At 39.8% G+C, this 18,038-nt stretch overlaps 1 protein-coding gene across 2 annotated transcripts in view; it reads left to right on the top strand.

Annotated features, from left to right (window-relative positions):
- The window catches only part of iglon5 (IgLON family member 5), a 145,005-nt gene that overhangs the window by 101,451 nt on the left and 25,516 nt on the right, over positions 1–18,038 (top strand). Inside the window, exons 1-4 of one of the 2 annotated variants that reach the window (XM_057339264.1) lie at positions 4,751–5,133; positions 9,707–9,788; positions 14,227–14,459; positions 16,365–16,484. In XM_057339264.1, the coding sequence (XP_057195247.1) occupies positions 9,742–9,788; positions 14,227–14,459; positions 16,365–16,484 (400 nt within the window). In that variant the 5' untranslated portion in view covers positions 4,751–5,133; positions 9,707–9,741. Of the gene's footprint in view, positions 1–4,750; positions 5,134–9,706; positions 9,789–14,226; positions 14,460–16,364; positions 16,485–18,038 lie in introns of those variants that run through there. The other variant, XM_057339263.1, reaches the window with a different exon arrangement.

Raw genomic sequence — 18,038 nt, 5'->3', positions numbered from 1 at the left:
CCAGAGCAGGGTTTTTCCGCCCACGCTCTCCCCCCGCGATACGGCATCACACACCAGTGCATTCAGAATGAGTGTGCATCAGCGTCAGGTAGATAATTCTGAAAGAAAGTTTCATTTATCAATGTCAATGAGAAGATGCTAGCCGGGCACCCACAGGGACACGTACAGTGTATATTCTGAGGGTTTAGTTGAGCTGAAAAAAGAAATGATGTAATGACAGGAATAAAGAAAATGTGGTGCAGTATATTTACTGTTGTTTTTAATACGCGTTTCTCCTTGCGCTTACAGAAAACAAGTGTGCTATTTTTATACTTCGTTAAAACTAAAAAAGTATACGTTTTATGTACTTCTCAGAAATATTCTTCAAATGACACGTGTATACTTAAAGCATACTTCACTTATACTGACAGAAATATCTATTCAGTCTACACTTGTACTTAAAGCAACACTATAGAACTTTTGCTCACAGGTTCCCCCATGTGGTTGATACGCACAATGTCTGTTACAGTGTTGTAAATAATGTATAGGCAGCGCAATACATGTGAATTCATTTACTAAGCTGATGGAACTGGCGAATGCAAAAACATTGTTTGGAAACCATGTGGCACTCTTCCGCGGGCAGTGGATGGGCGGGGCTGTGTGTACCGACCCCAACACAGAACTTACAGAGTGGGCTTGTAACTGCTATGAGGCTGCTCAGTTAGCTGCGGCAGTAGAATTCGTCCAGTTAAGAGTTGTTCTAACAGTGAAATCATTTTAGAGACATTATTTTAAGGTCGAAAAAACTACACAGTGTTGCTTTATTGTTTTGATGGAGATTCACAGAATACTTCACTGTATTTTTAAGTATACTTGCCTTTAGTTGTGTTTACGCTTTTAATTGTATGGTGTATAAAAGTATAAAAATGTATGGTTATATATTGTTTAGAAAGAAAGTCCTTCAGTAAAAAAAATGGAATCTTTAGTTTACTGAGAGTACGCTTCAAAGTGTACTTTTATAGACTAAAAAAGTGCTACAAGTATCGAGCTAGTAAACTATTAGTATACCTATAAATTCACTTTTAAACTTGTTGTTAAAAAGTTGTGTACCCAAAGTTTACTACTGTTACGCGTAAAGTGTACTTCAAAGTATACTTTTGTAAACTAAAAAAAGCGAGGCAATTTAGTCTCAGGTAGTATTGAAATAGCACACTTACAAGTATACTGCTACTTTTAAGTATACCTAATAACTAATAAGAACTATACTTATTTTTGTTAGGGTGTGCATGATTTATGTTATTTCTATTTATCCATGTGACACTTTGCATTCAATATAGATTTAGTATGCATTTTAAGTGTATTTGAGATACAGCCAACACAAACAAGACAGAAGACTTCTGTCACATTTTTGGTGAAACGAACAAACACAGCAAAGGATACAATTATTAAAAAGCGTTCGCAACATGGTGTTCAGAAGCCTTTAATAGTCCCGTTTCATCGTGACACGCAGCAGAGCTTATGCGTACAGAAATTAAACAAAAACGCAAATGAGATCTAAATGCCAGCGCGAGGGTGAATTTGCTACAAATTAAATTTGCCGACCCATTTTCAGCGTTTCGCTTTATCTAATGGATGGAGAAAGAAATTCATATTTCTCAAAGTCTCCAGGCCATTTTATCTGTTCCATTTGTCATGCGGACAGCTCGACACGTCGGGTTTCTTTAACCACCCTGCGTTCTGGAAACCCCCTTCATCACGTAGACGCTGTGACGGTGCGTTTCTAAAAGCGACTCAAACCCTTTTTGACAAATCTACCAAATGACCAGCGAGCAGGGATGAGTTGGCGAGAGACCACGGGGCTGGTCTTTTGGATGGAGTATATAAGTAACAGTTTAACTGCTGTATTGATCTCAAAGTGCACCGGGGGGGCCCGGGATTTGTTGTATGGGGGGGTTCGGGCATTTCTCCAAGATAGAAATGGGGGAAAAAACTTGTCAGGTCTTACGGGATATGGACCTGGAAGCTTTTCTTGGCCCCGCTCAAAGTGCTAAAGATCTCTTGTGGAGTGTATCAAGCTGATGTCTCGTGGTGGAGCTGTGTCGACTGATATGTATGCGGGAGGGATTTGTGTCGGGGATGGGGATGTTTTTGGGCTTCAAATGAACAGAAGAAGATGTTAAGCATGCAGGTGAGGTGTCAGCCAGGTAACACAACATCACAAAACTACAGGAAAGCTGAGGATTTGTAAGATAGTACTTCACCTAAAATCTCAAAAAAATCTGTGAAAAAAAATATATAGAATGTTTTTCAGACAACCTTTACACAATTCTTCACACAGAGCCCATCTGACAGGCTCAGAAACAGAAAAGGACTTGAAGTCCCGTGTGATGGTTTCAGGCATTATTTATTATAATTCAATAGATGTGTGACGTCTCAAAATGTTTCCTTTCATAGAAAAAATTGCATTTGGGTGTGTATTTTTCTAAAGCTTATTATTCTCATTGATCTGGCCGTGTATGTTCAGTGTTTACTGTGCACTTGGGTCTATGCACCATAACAGATTTCATCAATATAAAAGTGTGTAAAATGAGGTACAAAATCCCTTAATCTGTTTGTAAATGAAGCTCAATCTGCACCTCATAACACCGGATAAGTCAATACACAATGTGAACTCAGTAGAATTAATGATCCGTTTAAACACATTCAACTCCAGGATCACTTCCAGCTGTTCTGAATACCTTAAAGCAGTGGTTCTCAAACTTTTTTGTTGTAAGGCCCCCTTTGTGTAGAGTGCATTGCTTTGCGGCCCCCCAAATAAAGACTTATAATCTTAAACTTAAAATTTTAATTAAACCAAGAAAATATTCAGTTAAACAACGCTAAAACATCAATTCTCTTGGTTGGTGGCGTTGTTGTTCTGATGTTTGATTGCACAAAATTTATAATAAATATCTATATTTCTAAAATGCCACAAAATCTGTGGCCCCCCGGAACCATCTTGGGGCCCCCTAGGAGGCCAGGGCCCCCAGTTTGAGAACCACTGCCTTAAAGAACCTCATATTCTTATACCAGCGCAGCTCAGATCAACATATATCAATCATTTATTATGTTTAGAATCAATCGATATCATATGATTACATCATATGATTATATTACCATAATCAAGTGAAACAAGTCTATGATATTGTCGTATTTTTTACATTCTTACAAAAAAGCCACAATGATGCAATAACAAGCATATCGCTGCTGTCCGTCTCTATATTTCGTGTTTTGATTTTATTGGTCACCCTTTATGTTTGTCACTGGGTGTTGAAAATATCTAACCAGTAAAAGGTATTCAAAAGTGCTTGTCAACTTCGACAACACAGTATTTAATCATTTAAAAAAATCTTCCTTTTAAAGTGATTTTTTTCCCATTCCCTGAGAAACTGCCTATTTGGACATTTGAGGTTTCAGACGTACAGCGGCGAAAGCCATTCTATGGCTGTGTTTAAAAAGACAGACAATCGAGTTCCGTCTTGTGCTCTTGGTTGTGATGGCGACCAGGTGCTGCCCTGCTGGTGCGGATGTGGCAGGTGTCCAGAGGGCAGATAGGAACGTGAGTTCTCAACTGACCCGTCTCAGAGCAAAGCGAGATGCTCGCGGGGGCTTCACGCAGGCCTGCCGGAGTTAATGAAATCCGACGTGGAAAAAAAGGATCTATCTGCCAGTTAATGTTTAATCCTGTGCAGCCGCGGGCTCAAGCCGTCTGATAATTCCTGGACTGGTGCTCTTTATCATCGAGGTGTCGGGAGGAAGAACTTCTGTAAATATTTCATTGGTCGCCGCGAAATTCTTTCTCTTGCCATTGTCTGTCTGTGCGGTTTTTTAATCTGTCTGCGCATTCGCTGGTGCCGGAGCGATATGAGTTTTCATAGCTGATACCGGAAAATGTTATTGCTCAGATGTTGCTCTTTCACAGCTCAGGAGATTTGAGTTGTGTTTCATTTATAGTCGGTATAACTAATGAGACTGCAATTGTTGAAAACCGTGAAGGAGTTGTAAAATGAATGTCGATTGTAGAGGTAAAACTGGATTTGAGTCAATTTGATGAGAAATGTTTGAATTCATATTGAGATCGTCAATAATGTTGATTTTCGATCGCAGACTCAGTTTGACGCGTTTAGACATTTGTGACTCTTTTTCTCAGGAGAAATATCTGAGACGCAACTGAGACTTAAGCTAAAGTTTCCATTTGCTCTCCTTCAAACCTCGCTGATGTCTAGGAGAACTACAGGTAATTGAGATATTAAAGAGATGTTATCTGTATTTTTTCTTAACTTCATCATTCAGAAAGGATAGCCAATCAAAAAAAGGGAAATGCCTTTGTTCATTTTTAAGAATCAGTCAGAAGGTTGCCAGACAAAAAAACCTTCACTAACATTACAATTGTACATGAGGGAAAAATAAAACAAGATGTTACGACCCATTTTATTCCTCCAGCAATTATTATTTCCTCCAGGTCTCCGCCATCACGTTGGTTTGTGCTTTCAGACGTTTTTTCCGTATTGTTAGATCATCACGAGCGGCGCGCAGTAGATGTCAGTACAAAGGCGCCGAGGCTCTCCGGTGTCCGACCGCAGCTTGCTTTTGTTAATAACTTTGTGTCAGGAGCAAGCACAATTACAAACGAGAGCATGTAGAAGTCGAGGGGATACAAATCAGGTTTGAACGAATAAACCCTGAAGCTGTTCGGAGGTGCTGCACACAGCGCCATAAATGATGCATCTCTTCTAGAGCCAGTGAACGGTACAGCGTCTCCAGACAGCGGAGAGGTGGTTCAGGAGGATGCTTGACTGTAAAGGACAGCGTTAAAGAGAACTTGGAGCAGGAGATGGAATATAAAGGGCTTTATGACCCTGAGACAGAATGTGCGGCAGGTTTTTCATGAGTGCTTCTCCCACAAACATTCTGCAGGAATTCTTTATTTCATCACACCGAGACAACAGCGCAGGCTAAGATTCTTTTTCTACAGCTGTGTACAGTCTCAAACTTTCTCCATCGACCACATGTGCAGCTTTATTGCTCTGTTTCGAAACTTCGTGAGCTGCCTACATAGACAGCATTTCACAGCATCATAGATACACAACTGATGTAAAGAGAAGATTCCAGAAGGTAGGCTGTGTGATTTTTCTTAACAGTATTCCGTACTATTCATTTACCGTTTCATTTTTACCTTTTGATTGATTTAAATTGATTCAGTTAAAGGTGCTGTGTGTCATTTTTTTGGAGGATCGATTGACAGAAATGCAATATAATATACATAACTATGTGTTCGGAGGTGTATAGACGTTTTCAAAGCGACAACATAAACAAGCGCTACTGCGCACGCGCGCGTTTGTGGACTGACCTTAACTTCCGGTACACATTCGCAAACAATAAAGTGCCTGTAGATTATTTCTGATAACAAGCAAAAGAAACCGAGAAGAACCGTTACTTGTCTCTCCAATATTTAGATTTTTGACGCTGATACCAAGCGAGCCGCTGGATGTCAATGTACCACACAGTTTCTTTAAATGCGACAAAACTACAGGACCCATTCAACAAATTGTTTATTTAATAAAACTTACTGTACAACAAAATTCAAAAAATCATTTATTTTACAATGAAAGAATAATATAAATTAATATTAACATACAGGTAAATTAAATAAAATAGTTATATTATTAGACACTAGCCAAAAGACTGGAAGTTGACTGCAGTCCCGGCGCACGCGTCCGATGAAACGGTCTATAAAGACCTTACATAAAGAAGTGTCATGGTTTTATTACCTTAGAATGAGCTATTTCTATCTACATACACTGCGCGTCCCCTTGCACGGAATTCACTATGTTGTTTCTATAGTAGCCCTAAACGGACAAACTCTACAGAGCGCGTTTCGTAAATACGTTATCTCCTTCGGCAAAGAAGGGAAACCGCAACGATGAGATTGTCCTGTGAGAGCCACCGTAATGCTTCGAAACGGAGGGGGAGGGGAGGGGAGGAGTGAGCCGTTGGTTGCAATTCGCAACCTCACCGCTAGATGCCGCTAAAATCTCCACATTGCTTCTTTAACAGTTTGGGTGTAATTGTTCAAAATGATATATCATAAATACTGAATATTATTGACAAAAGTAAGTCACAACGTTTTGAAGCCTCTTGCTCCTTTCACACTCTCTCTCTTACTTTCTTTTACTCTTCATTTGTCTTTCTCTTTTTCTCTAACTTTCTTTCACTTTCTCCTCACTATTCTAGTTTCTCTTTCACTTTTTACTCTAGTATGGAGGTCATCTGGATTTAAGGTAAATTTGATGAGAAATGTTTGAGTTGATATTGAGATCTTCAATAATATTGACTTTTGATCACAGACTTGACCAATCTGAGCTCAGTTTGACACATTGTTGACATCTCTCGCACATTTGTGACATTTATGACTCATGATCTCTTATGTGATCACTTTCTTCTTTTCTTTCTCTTTTTACTCTTTCACCTTTTTTGTCTCTCTTATTCTCTCTCTCTCTCTTACATTGGCGACTTTGTAGGGCATCTCTCTGATGCTCCATAGCATATCTAGAATCTCTATCGTATGGGAAACCCTCTACAGATGCGGCGGTTTGATGGTTTCGTGACCGCACTGTGTCACCTCACAGCAACTTCAGCCAATTATATTATGCTCACATTTCCTAGAGTGGTTTTGTATCTTGCAGTCTTGCCAAAACATGCATCTTTTAGATTCACTTTAACCCAGGAATAATTACAGTCATTACCCTGCCGACGTGGAGTTTCAAATATGAACATTCTCTCAAATAATATTGCATTTGGTATCTCATTGTGACTGTTGGTGTGATACTTGCGTTGCTCTCAATCGCTTATGCATGATGTCTCATTTGTGGGATTCACATTACATCATTTCCTATAATACTTCTTAGATTTCTTCTTGGCCTCAGATGTTCTTTAACCCCAGTATGCAAACATCACACAGATGCTGTGTCTTATCTGTAGTCTCATTTCTGTTGGGAACACCCTAAGAACACACCGGTGGGGTTCGCATGACAGAGCGGAAATAGTATGAAGCTCATATACCATAACACACTGTATTTTTCACACTCCGTAATCAAACGTGTCCGTGGTGTGTGTGCGTTGACCCGGCCTAGACACAACGTCACGCTGGGGAGCAGAAGCTGCCCGGGAACAGGTATTAAAATCCGAGGTACCGATTGAGCTGTGAAGATAGGAATTGAAAAGGGAATAGGGAATAAACCCCTCTGTTTTATAACCTTCCCCATGATGCACTGGGGCTTTATTGTGTGGACACATGTCTGTGTCTGTGTGTGTGCGTGCATGTGTGTGTGAGAGAGTTTGAGAGACAGAAATGGGAAAAGATTTGTATGCATGCACGTCAGTAACTGAATTCAATTAACCTCAATACTGTAAGTCTATAACTGCGCTATTATTCATCAGCACGTAGGCAAGGTTGTTTTCTTCATCAGAAACAATGTTCAACGGTAGGAGCTGTCGATTTTCAAAAAGAGAGAGAAAAGTGTTTCGTGAACTGCATTTAATGTTCTTTTACGTCTAATGATATCATAAGGCGTGATACTGTGTAGTATATACTAGAGACTACTTAAAGGGACAGTGTATGAACAGTTCCATTGTATGAACACAAAACTATAAATTCTTAAAATGTCTCCTTCGGCATAGAAGGGAAACCGCAACGACATGATTGTCCTGTGAGAGCCACCGTAGTGCTTCGAAAGGGAGGGGGAGCCGTTGGCTGCAATTCGCAACCTCACCACTAGATTCCGCTAAAATCTTCACATTGCTTCTTTAACAGTTTGGGTGTAATTGTTTAAAATGATATATCATAAATACTGAATATTGTTTATAAAGGAGTATTACACCGATGAAAGAGAATCATACAAGTTTTGAATGACATGAGGATTGATGAATGATTACAGATTTTGTATCCTGAAAAAACGAAGATGATTAAACTATTGCTTTAAATCAGTCCGTGCCCTTGTGCGCCACAAACCGAGTAAACTTCATTTAGTAATGTCATCGCTGGTCATTTCAGCAGATAATACGAAGCAGCTTTATATAATTTGTGTACCGAAACTTGACACGCATGGCAATGCGGCACACGCTGCCTTTCATTACGCCGCACGATTTGGGACGCTTCCACGATGGCACCCGCTCAAATTAAAAAAGCCTGAGCTTGGCCTTCAGACGCCACGCCGCTGAAAATTTACTGTCGTCTTTATCCTTTCTGCTTTACTTTTCAGAATTGCACTTGGCAAGCTGTCGGTTCGGCTGCTTCGCGCGCAACTCAAACGCAAAAAACTCGGACCGCTTCTTAAAGGGATAGTGCACTCGAAAATTAAAATTCTGTCGTCATTCACTCACCCTCAAGTTGTTCCGAACCTGTTTAAATCCCTTTGTTCTGATGAACACAGAGAAAGATATTTGGAAGAATGCTAGCGATTTTCAGTTCTGGGACATGAATCTGGGACAAAATTAAGAGGGTAGTCAAAGGTCTCTTAGAACTGTTTGCTTTCCTAAACGCTTCAAAATATCTCATTTTGTGTTCAACAACACAAATTTTTTCCAGAATTGAAAATTTCTCAAATTCTTCCAAATATCTTTCTCTGGGTTCAGCAGAACAAATACACTTTTACAGGTTTGGAACAACTTGAGGGCGAGTAAATGGTGACAGAATTTTCATTTTTGGGTGAACTCTCCCTTTAACTCTCGACTGCTCTGCTTTCTGGTATATTAAACCTCACAGGCAGGTCAAGCCAATGTTGGCCGGCAGATATTAAGGACGGCGCTGGACGCGATGAGCAGAAGTCGCAGTCGGAGCTCAGCGCTGGTGCCACGCTGGCATTTGGCAGTGTTGATGGGGGTAGAGACGAAACCATGCCGAGAGAGAGACCCCTGCTCAGACAGCTCGCTCGAGGGGGGACGCTAATCTTTGTTTGCATAGGAAATAGGAAGGTATTCCACAAAGATAAGAAGAAGAATGCCATTTGAAAAATAAGAATGTCTGCAAACAGGCATTAAAAATTCACATCACCTCAGACGTGGCCTGCCCGCGGTCTGGTAAAAATGTCTTTGTCTTCTTTGTCTCAGCGTTAAACGCTCTACGTTTTGTTGTGTGTTTCTGAACACAAGCTTTGTTATTTTGCTTCTCAAGTATCTTAGCACGCTTCTGAAACCAAAAGTATCAAGCGAGAAAATGATTTTTCCAGTGTATTCCAATATGACTTTGTGTGTACTTATGTCGGCAAATACAAACACACGTGTATGTGTTTACAAGTATGTGTGTGTGTGTTTGTGCGAGGTTGTGTGAGGTACGAATCCTTCCCATTGCAGTGGCTGTCCCTTCATTTCACGCTCCGTCGCTTCCGTGCGAATCCTCTTCCCCGGGCTCATTATCGGGTCTGTTCGATGAATGCGCGGCCGGGCGGCGTGCGGGGCAGAACCCAATCATTATTCAAGCCCACCGACGGTCAACGCTGACGGCTGCACGCTGTCGTTCGGGATCTTATTATTCTCTCCTAACAAATAACTAAGCAAAGCGCAAAAACAAATCCTGCCCGAGCAGGATCAATGAGGTGCTCAGTACCCGCCGCGCCTCCGCACGACCTTCTGTCGCAGGAAAAACTGCCCTGCGCTCACTGACTGTCTCTCCTCTGGTTTTCTTTGGCAGGGCCCACCAGCGCACAGGCAGCCGAGTTCGGCCACATGCCCGACAACATTACAGTGCTGGAAGGAGAAAGCGTCACTTTGAGGTGAGTTTTACACCTGCACCCGTGTGACAAAACAAAACATGATTTTCTTTTTTTTCTCCATTAACACAGCCTTTGGTTAAAACTGTTAAAGGTGCGTGTTTTTCCACTGCTTTGATGTCATTTAGCAGTAAAACAGGAAGTTGTAGGGTGGGATATTTTGGATGGCTCCTCCCCCTTTTAAAATAGCCTGGAACAGCCTGGATTCTGATGAGAATAAAGTCATACAAAACATTGATCTGTATTTGTGAGAGTTGTGAATGTGTACATCTAAATATGAATTTCGTCTCTGTTTTTAAAGTCTCCCGATGTTCTCTGAAGGTTTCCTCAAAGTTCTCGAAAAACTTTCTTGCGTTAACATTCTAAAAATATAATGGTAATATTAACAAATCTTTCTTAGAATATAGTATTTGTAAGGCTAACAAAAATAAGTATTCTTAAGTACACTTTCTAAGTATATTTTATGTTGTATGAATACTAATATCAATGTACCAGTAGTATACTTGTAAGTGTACTATATCAATATTACTTAGCTGTAAATTGGCCCACATTTTCCTTTCTAAAAGTTTACTATTAAGAATACAGTAGTAAACGTTGAGCACACAATTTGTTTGTACTGCAACTCTACTACAAGTGCACTTATATTTGAAGAGTTTGGTTCCAAAATTGGATTAAAAATCATGTTTTTTTATTGTGCATTCCAGTTAATATCAATCCAGTTGGTTTGTTTTGATTTAAGCCATAATAACTCAAAAAATACATCTAACACAATAAAAACATGATAACATAAAAAAATGTTACAGAGTTATCTCATTTTGGAACCAAACTCTTCATTTGTTCTGATAGTTTGCAAATACTAATAAGTAGCGCATTTTGTCCTTAACAAAAGTACACCTTAAAGTACACTCTCAGTAAACTACTAGTTTAGAAGTTTTCTAATGCCATTATTCTTGTGAGTATTCTTTAAGGAAACTTAACATCATACTTTTTCGAGACAACACAGGTTTCGGATATTATGACGTAAAATATATCACTTCCGACCTCAATCCATTCCAGTCAACCACTCGTCACAGTCGCATGTTTACCACGTGATGTCACTATGAGATGCCGAGAGAACGTTATATGGTAGCTATTCAAACAAAGGCAACAGATTCAGGATATAGTAACGTTCATGTTCATATCACGTGTTGTAAAAAGTGTTTAAAGTTTGTTTACGGTTCACATAAGCCTGCGAAGAGCTGGCCACCATCTTGTCCGTGACGTCAAATGACGCGTCTCGCTGAGGTCGGGGTTGATCCATCTGCCCTAGGTTCAGAGGTCGGATAACCGTTCCAGACGTTCACTTCCGGGATTGAGGTCAGCAATACCCAAAATCCGAGTTGTCTCGAACGCAGCGTTCTTCCTCTTTGTATGTTATATATTATATTGTTTCAGTATGAACTTGAACATGTAAGTGTAGACCACTGATCTATATGAATGACTGGATAGCACATAGAACGCAAAACTAAAGCCACCGGAAGTGCTCGCGCTGCCATATTGGAATGCACAACCGACAGTGTCCTTTATTCCCCAATCTAGTTCTTTAGATCAGATCAGGGGTGTAGACAGCATGTACAAACACATCCGCAAGTGAAGAATACTTAGAATACTTCTGTCAGTATAAGTCAAGTGTACTCAAGGACATTTCTGAGAGGCACCTAAAAGTACGTTCATTTTGATTTAATGAGGATTTGAACACAAATATTTTGACAGCAGAGAAACAGTAAACTGTTCATCACACATGTAGTTTTTTGTTGGAATTTCAAGAGAAACAAAATGCGATCTGTTAAAATGTGCGTTCTTAACTTGGTCTATAACAACACGTTTCTCCATAACACCTCATAGCATATCTACACCTTCATTCCAGAGCAGATCATCTGGATAGAGTTTTCTACAGTAATGCAACATCGCTATCGCTGACACAAATCTACGGTCACAGGTATAAACCGTCATAGCGCCCATCTCAAACGGTTTAATCATACTTACCTGCCAGAGGCGTCAAGCTGAAGGTGCATTTTAAAAATGTAATTTCACTTCAGTTTCTTATTTGACAGTTTCCAGGCAGAAGTGACTTGCTTTCAGTCTATCAGCCAGCAGTTGAACTCTCCAACCCTCTGTCAGCGGTTTATAGTCTCAAAAGCACCATGTCATTATTCCATACGCATATACAGGGAACAGAATATGATGTGATGTCACAGTTTGATATGCTGAAAGTCAAAGCTGACTTTAATGTTAGTGATGTTTAAACCACGTTTTGTGTCACGTTTTGTCATATGAAGAGGTGAGCAGAGCAATGAAACCTACAGAGAGTTTCTTAGACTTCCACAAAATTGGAAAAAAAAACTGTCATTCGTATTTTTCTAAACTTCTAACAACAAATTTCACCCAATTCTTGCTTGCTTGTTTGTTTATACATAATGGGGCGGTTTCCCGGACAGGGTTTAAGGCTAGTCCCATACTAACTTTATCGAAAACAACTTGCAATGACATATCTTGAAATATATCAGTGCCATTGTTTTGTCTTAAGATGCACACGATTAATGTTTTTTTTAGGGCTGTCAAAAGATTAATCGCGATTAATCGCATCCAGAATAAAAGTTTGTGTTTACATAACATATGTCTGTGTACTGTGCATATTAATTTTGTATTTATAAATACAAACACATACACAAGTATACATATTTAGGAAATATTTACAGTATTTATTTATATTTACCAATAATTGAAATTATATATAAATGTTTATTAATATTTAGATTTTTCTTAAATATATGCATGGATGTGTATGTGTTAATAAATACAGAATTATTATGCACAGTAAACAGATAAATATTATGTAAACACAAACTTTTATTCTGGATGCGATTAATCGCGATTAATCTTTTGACAGCCCTAGTTTTTTTGTAAAGTATGTTTTTAAAAAGACTTAAATATCCTCATTTAGATAAAGCCCAGTCCTGGCATAAGCTAAACCCTTATCGGGAAACCGCCCGATAATGTTTTTGTCATGGCTCTGCTTCCTTAGTCATGTTTTTCTTGGTCCTGTAGCAGAGCCATGACAAGGTCTTTGGTTATGTGTGGAGAGAAACATATTATTGTCCGTTTGACAATAATATACGTTCTCTCCAGTGTCTTGTCATTGGCCCCATTCCTCTCGTTTCCTCGTTATCTTTCCCTGAGTGTTTAATGTCTCACACCTGCCCCATGTCGTTATCCCTCGTTTGTGTTTCCTATAAATACCCTCTTGTTTCTTTGTCTTGTGCTCGTGCATTGTATGTGTTTGGTGCCTGTACTGTGTGTTTCTGTATCGTGGTCGTGCTCTTGCCCGTGTTCCTGTTCCTGTTCCTGTTCCTGTTCCTGTTCCTGTTCCTGTTCGTGTTCGTGTTTTGTGAGTTTTGTGCCTCGTATGATTTAAGACGTTTGGTCGTGTCTTTGTGTTTAGTTTATTTGTCTTGTTTTCATTTTGCCCCCTCGTGGGAAGTCTCTTGTTTTATATATGTATATCAGTTTCGTTTCCCCCATTGTGGGTGTTTTTGGTTGTGTTTTGTAAAATAAAAGTATCTGTTAACCCCTTCACTGCCTGCCTGCACTTGGGTTCTTCTGCCAATCCGTGACAGTTTTAGCTTAAAAAGAAGTCGGCGAGTTCTGTTTGTGCCAAGTTCCAAGTTCTAGAAACGAAAAAAACGCGATACTGTACTTTTCAAGATGGCCGCTACTGTAATGTGTCTTAATGTAAGTTATGGAATGCGATAAGCGTGATGAGTGCATGACATGTGTCGAGTAGAATTTCTGTAGATCAATGGGTTCAAAAGTTACAGCCGTTTGAAAAGTGCATTTTTGAACTGGTGGTGGCGCTAAAGAGTGAGTGCTAGGGCCCCCATAATTAGTCATATGACTGTTGAGGACCAAAGTGTGCCAAATTTCATCATTTTCCTACGTACGGTTCATAGGCCTGCCATAGACTCCCATGGGAGAAGAAGAAGAAGAAGGCCCCTAAAAAATCCAAATAAATTTGACTGACAGTTGTTCATGTGCTTTTTTAAAAACAATAATATAGAATAGTGAATTCTTCTGGCCATAATAATCGTGTGGTCAAAATCTAAAATGTGACAACCCTAGTGCATAAAACTTATCCTGTTGTCGTCTGTTTTATTAGGCTGCTTCCACCAAGTCAAAAATGTGCACCAAATGCTGTTAAGTTTTATTCAATGCACAGCTTTCGATGTCAACAGCTTAAGAAATGAAAAGTGTTTTTTATTTTACTGATCTGTTTCTTTTTTGCTGTCCTTTCTATGGACGATCCCGTAGTGTTGTATTTGAAGGGTCATCGGTTAAAAGCACTTGCCATCTGACATCACAGACTGACACAGACCTGTTCTTTTAACCCGTCTCTTTCCTTTAGATGCAAGATTGATGAAGAGGTCACTCACAAAGCATGGCTGAACCGTTCCAACATCCTCTTCACGGGCACAGATAAGTGGTCTCTGGACACCCGCGTCTCCCTAGTGAACAACAACAACAGCGAGTTCTCCATTAAGATTGAACAAGTGATGGTGACAGACGAGGGACCCTACACGTGCAGCTTCCAGGCCAAAAACCAGCCCCGCACGGCCCATGTCTACCTCATCGTTCAGGGTAAGATGGGTGATCGCTGACTGTCCGAAAAAAAGTTGAAGGGATAGTTCACCCCAAAACGAATTTATTGATCATTTATTCATCCTCGTGTTATTCCAAACCTGTATGACTTTCTTTCTTCTGCAGAACACAAAAGATGTTTTAAAGAACGCTGAGAACCCCATTGACTTCCATTGACATTTTTCCAAATATCTTCTTTTGTGTTCCACTGACCAACGAGTCATATACATGTTTATAACCGCATGATGGTAAATAAATGATGACAACATTTTTATTTGGGGTGAACTTGAGTTTGGAATTTGTGATTTTTAAGTATCTTATGCGTCAGACGGTGAATAGACTGTGGGCCGTCCGAGGCTCTTATCGTCTCATAATAGTCTCTGCATATTGAACGGCCACAGGAGACAGCGTTTTAAAACTGCACGCGTCATCTTTCAGCTCTGAGCTGATAACCGGAAGGTTTCTGATTCAGACCCCGTACAGAGTCGTGATGACCCATCACCATTGTGCCCCTGAGCGATGCAATTAACAAACTTCACTTCAGTTCCAGCCATCAGAGGGATTGGCCCCCGTAACACGTGCACTTAAGTCGCTTTGGAGAAAAACATCTGCTAAATGACATACTTCATCTAGAATGAGAAGAGAAAGTTCCCTGATGGGCCACTGTTGTACCGAATTTCGACTCCCCGTGAGATTTTGTATCTTCTGATTGGTTCATTCACTTAGGATGCTGCTTTGTGATTGGTCCCTATCTCTAAAGCCCGCCCCCACACCTAATCCTAACCCTAACCTTCGTAGGGGAAAACAGGGGAGTCGTACTCTCATGGGGAGTCCGATTTTGATATGCATTTGTCTTACAGAAATTCGCTGAAAAATTAAACATTCCTTGTGTCATTCCAAACCCATGTGACTGTTTCACTTCTGTGGACTATATGAGATACTGCAGAAGGTCCTGAGTATTATTTTTCTCAATATCTTCTTTTGTGTTCCACAGAAGAAAGAGTGAAGGTTTTAAACAACATGAGAAACAAAACATTTATTTTGGGGTGAACTATCCCTTTAAAGCCTTCTATAGAGCCTTCGGGTTGATTGACAGCTCAGGGCGGGACAGAGGCGTTGCCGATTCACGCCAACAGCAAAATGAGTTCCAGCCATCTTCGGTGACGTGATTTATTGACACCGGACCGCGCGGCTGACGGATCGCTCGCATCTCTGCCGTTCCGCGTCCCACCTCCTCCAGCCGCAAGTTGTCAATTGTTATGTATATTGCGCCGCGTGCAGCGCGCTCTCCCGTAGCGCAAGATTGAAAATATCAAAGTGTAAAATATTCCCGAGAGCATTACTCGACGGCATACCGAAGGGAGGGGAGGCATGTTAAGCATGCATCTCGAGCGTGTTGTTGGCCAACCAGCGGGCAGAAACCATCTCGCCAAACACAGCCGTTTATCTGCTGCGAGGAGCTTTGCAGACAGATGACCATATTTGCTCGATACCATTGTGCCCTCAATTTTAGTCATAGTGCGATACGGTGGAAAATAATTACACCCCCCAGTCAGTCCGCCAACACGAATGGATCCGCTGCCGGTGCAATCTTTACTTTATTTTGTCCTGCTGGAAAACTGAGAAAGCGACCTGGCTGAGAATGCCTCGCAGGGCAAATGTTCGGCCATCTTCATTAAAGCTCTGATCCATGACCATTTCAAGGAGCGTCTCTTTATCTGTCCGGCATTATGCATTGCACTCCGCTTTGGGAATTCGGGACGGTTGATAGGAATCATTTGTAAATCTTGAAACAAACAGCTTACGTTTGGATGGTTTTCAAAATTTAAGATTAATTTTGACTTGAATTAATCTGTAATGTAGACGTTATCGTGATGATTAATATTGTTTCGCTCTTTTTGGCAGTGCCGGCTAGGATAGTGAACATCTCCGAGGATAAATCTGTCAACGAAGGCGATGACGTGAACCTCTTTTGTCTGGCAGTGGGCAGACCGGAGCCCACCGTCACCTGGAAAGACTTCAAATGTGAGCTGCCTCCATGTTTTTGGCTGACTTTATATGGACTGCACAGTGTTGTCTGTACCATATCCTACTGTTTTCTAAAAATAACATGCGAGGAGCTTTACTTCTGTTTTTATTATGCAACCAAAGAGTTGGGCAACCGTAAAGTTTATGAGCAAGATGCAAGCTAAACAAGTTAATCTCAGTGTTAAATCTGCTTTATTTGTCACAATGTCAAACGGATCGCATTGCATTTTTGGATACAGTATTGCACACAGTGTACTTTGTTTGCGGTTTGACAGATGTAGGATTTTATGCAGAAAATATGTATATGGGCCAATGACATGTAACGACCACTTATCATGCGGTGCGACCAATAAAATAAATAATTTTACTAAATTCAAAATAAAGTATAATTAAAATATGATATAAAATATTTTTTGTGGCTGAAATACGAATCTCTGCTAGTGTTAAAGTGGTGTTTTTGTTGTATGCTCATTTTGTTTATTTTAACAAAATAATTAAACAAAAAACCAAATTATTTAAGAAGACAAAATTATAGAACAAAAATATGAGATGATTACTTACCAAAACTCGAAGAAATGCAAATACTTTGTTTCTAAATAAATACTCGTAAAATTCTAAAAAAAAAAAAAATTCAGCATGTCAAGGAAATAGATTAATTTTAAGATAAATCACGGTCGCACCACATGACATTTTTTTAAGATGTGGCCAATTCACAGATGAAAACACTAAAATCACTTCATTTAACATTTTAATCTGCATTTATGTGTACTTCACATTCTTAATGTATGAATAACTGCAATAGATATTATTGCTGATTTGCATTTTAAAATTGGCATGAGGAAAATCCTTATAAGTCATTGACCCATAAACGCTATAGTGCAGAAATCGACTTGATCTTACAGGAAAACAACTATTGTACGATTTTCAATGTATGTAACGTTTGATTCTTTTTAAAAAAGCAGGAATGAAGCCCTGGCCCAAAACCTGGACTGAAACAGGTTTTAAAAAACCACCAGCGAAACAAAAGCAGATCAAACGAATCACACAGATAGACATCTCACAAACTATGAATTGTCATGATTGTGTTGGCAGAAACAGAGTAGAATGGTTTTATGATATTACAAACCGTCTTTGTGATTTAAAGCTTAGATTTCATTACAGGTAATTACAGCCACAAGCAGGATGATCAGTGTCACCACCAGTAATCTTCATCTCTGTCACCGCTATCTGCCCGCTGCAATATTAATAATCCTGTTTATCATGACCGGACTATTTATAACTTTCGCCAATATTATCTACATCCATTAGGAGATGCATTTCTAATGAAATATTGTCAGGCGATTGTTATATTCGCTCATTTAGTTTTCCATTCATTTTGTCGATAAGAGAGTCGAATGCATACAGCGGGTGAATCTAATGCACATGTCATATTTCACGTCAAAATCCAAAGTTAATAAAACATTCCTCCCAAATTCTCATTCATGTAATTCCAACTTAAATGCCTTTTACTTGTTGCTGTAATGTGGAAAAAACGATATTACATTTTTTTTT

Source organism: Triplophysa rosa, linkage group LG8, assembly GCF_024868665.1.
Source record: "Triplophysa rosa linkage group LG8, Trosa_1v2, whole genome shotgun sequence".
Lineage (NCBI taxonomy): Eukaryota > Metazoa > Chordata > Actinopteri > Cypriniformes > Nemacheilidae > Triplophysa > Triplophysa rosa.
This window is presented reverse-complemented; position numbering and strand designations above follow the sequence as displayed.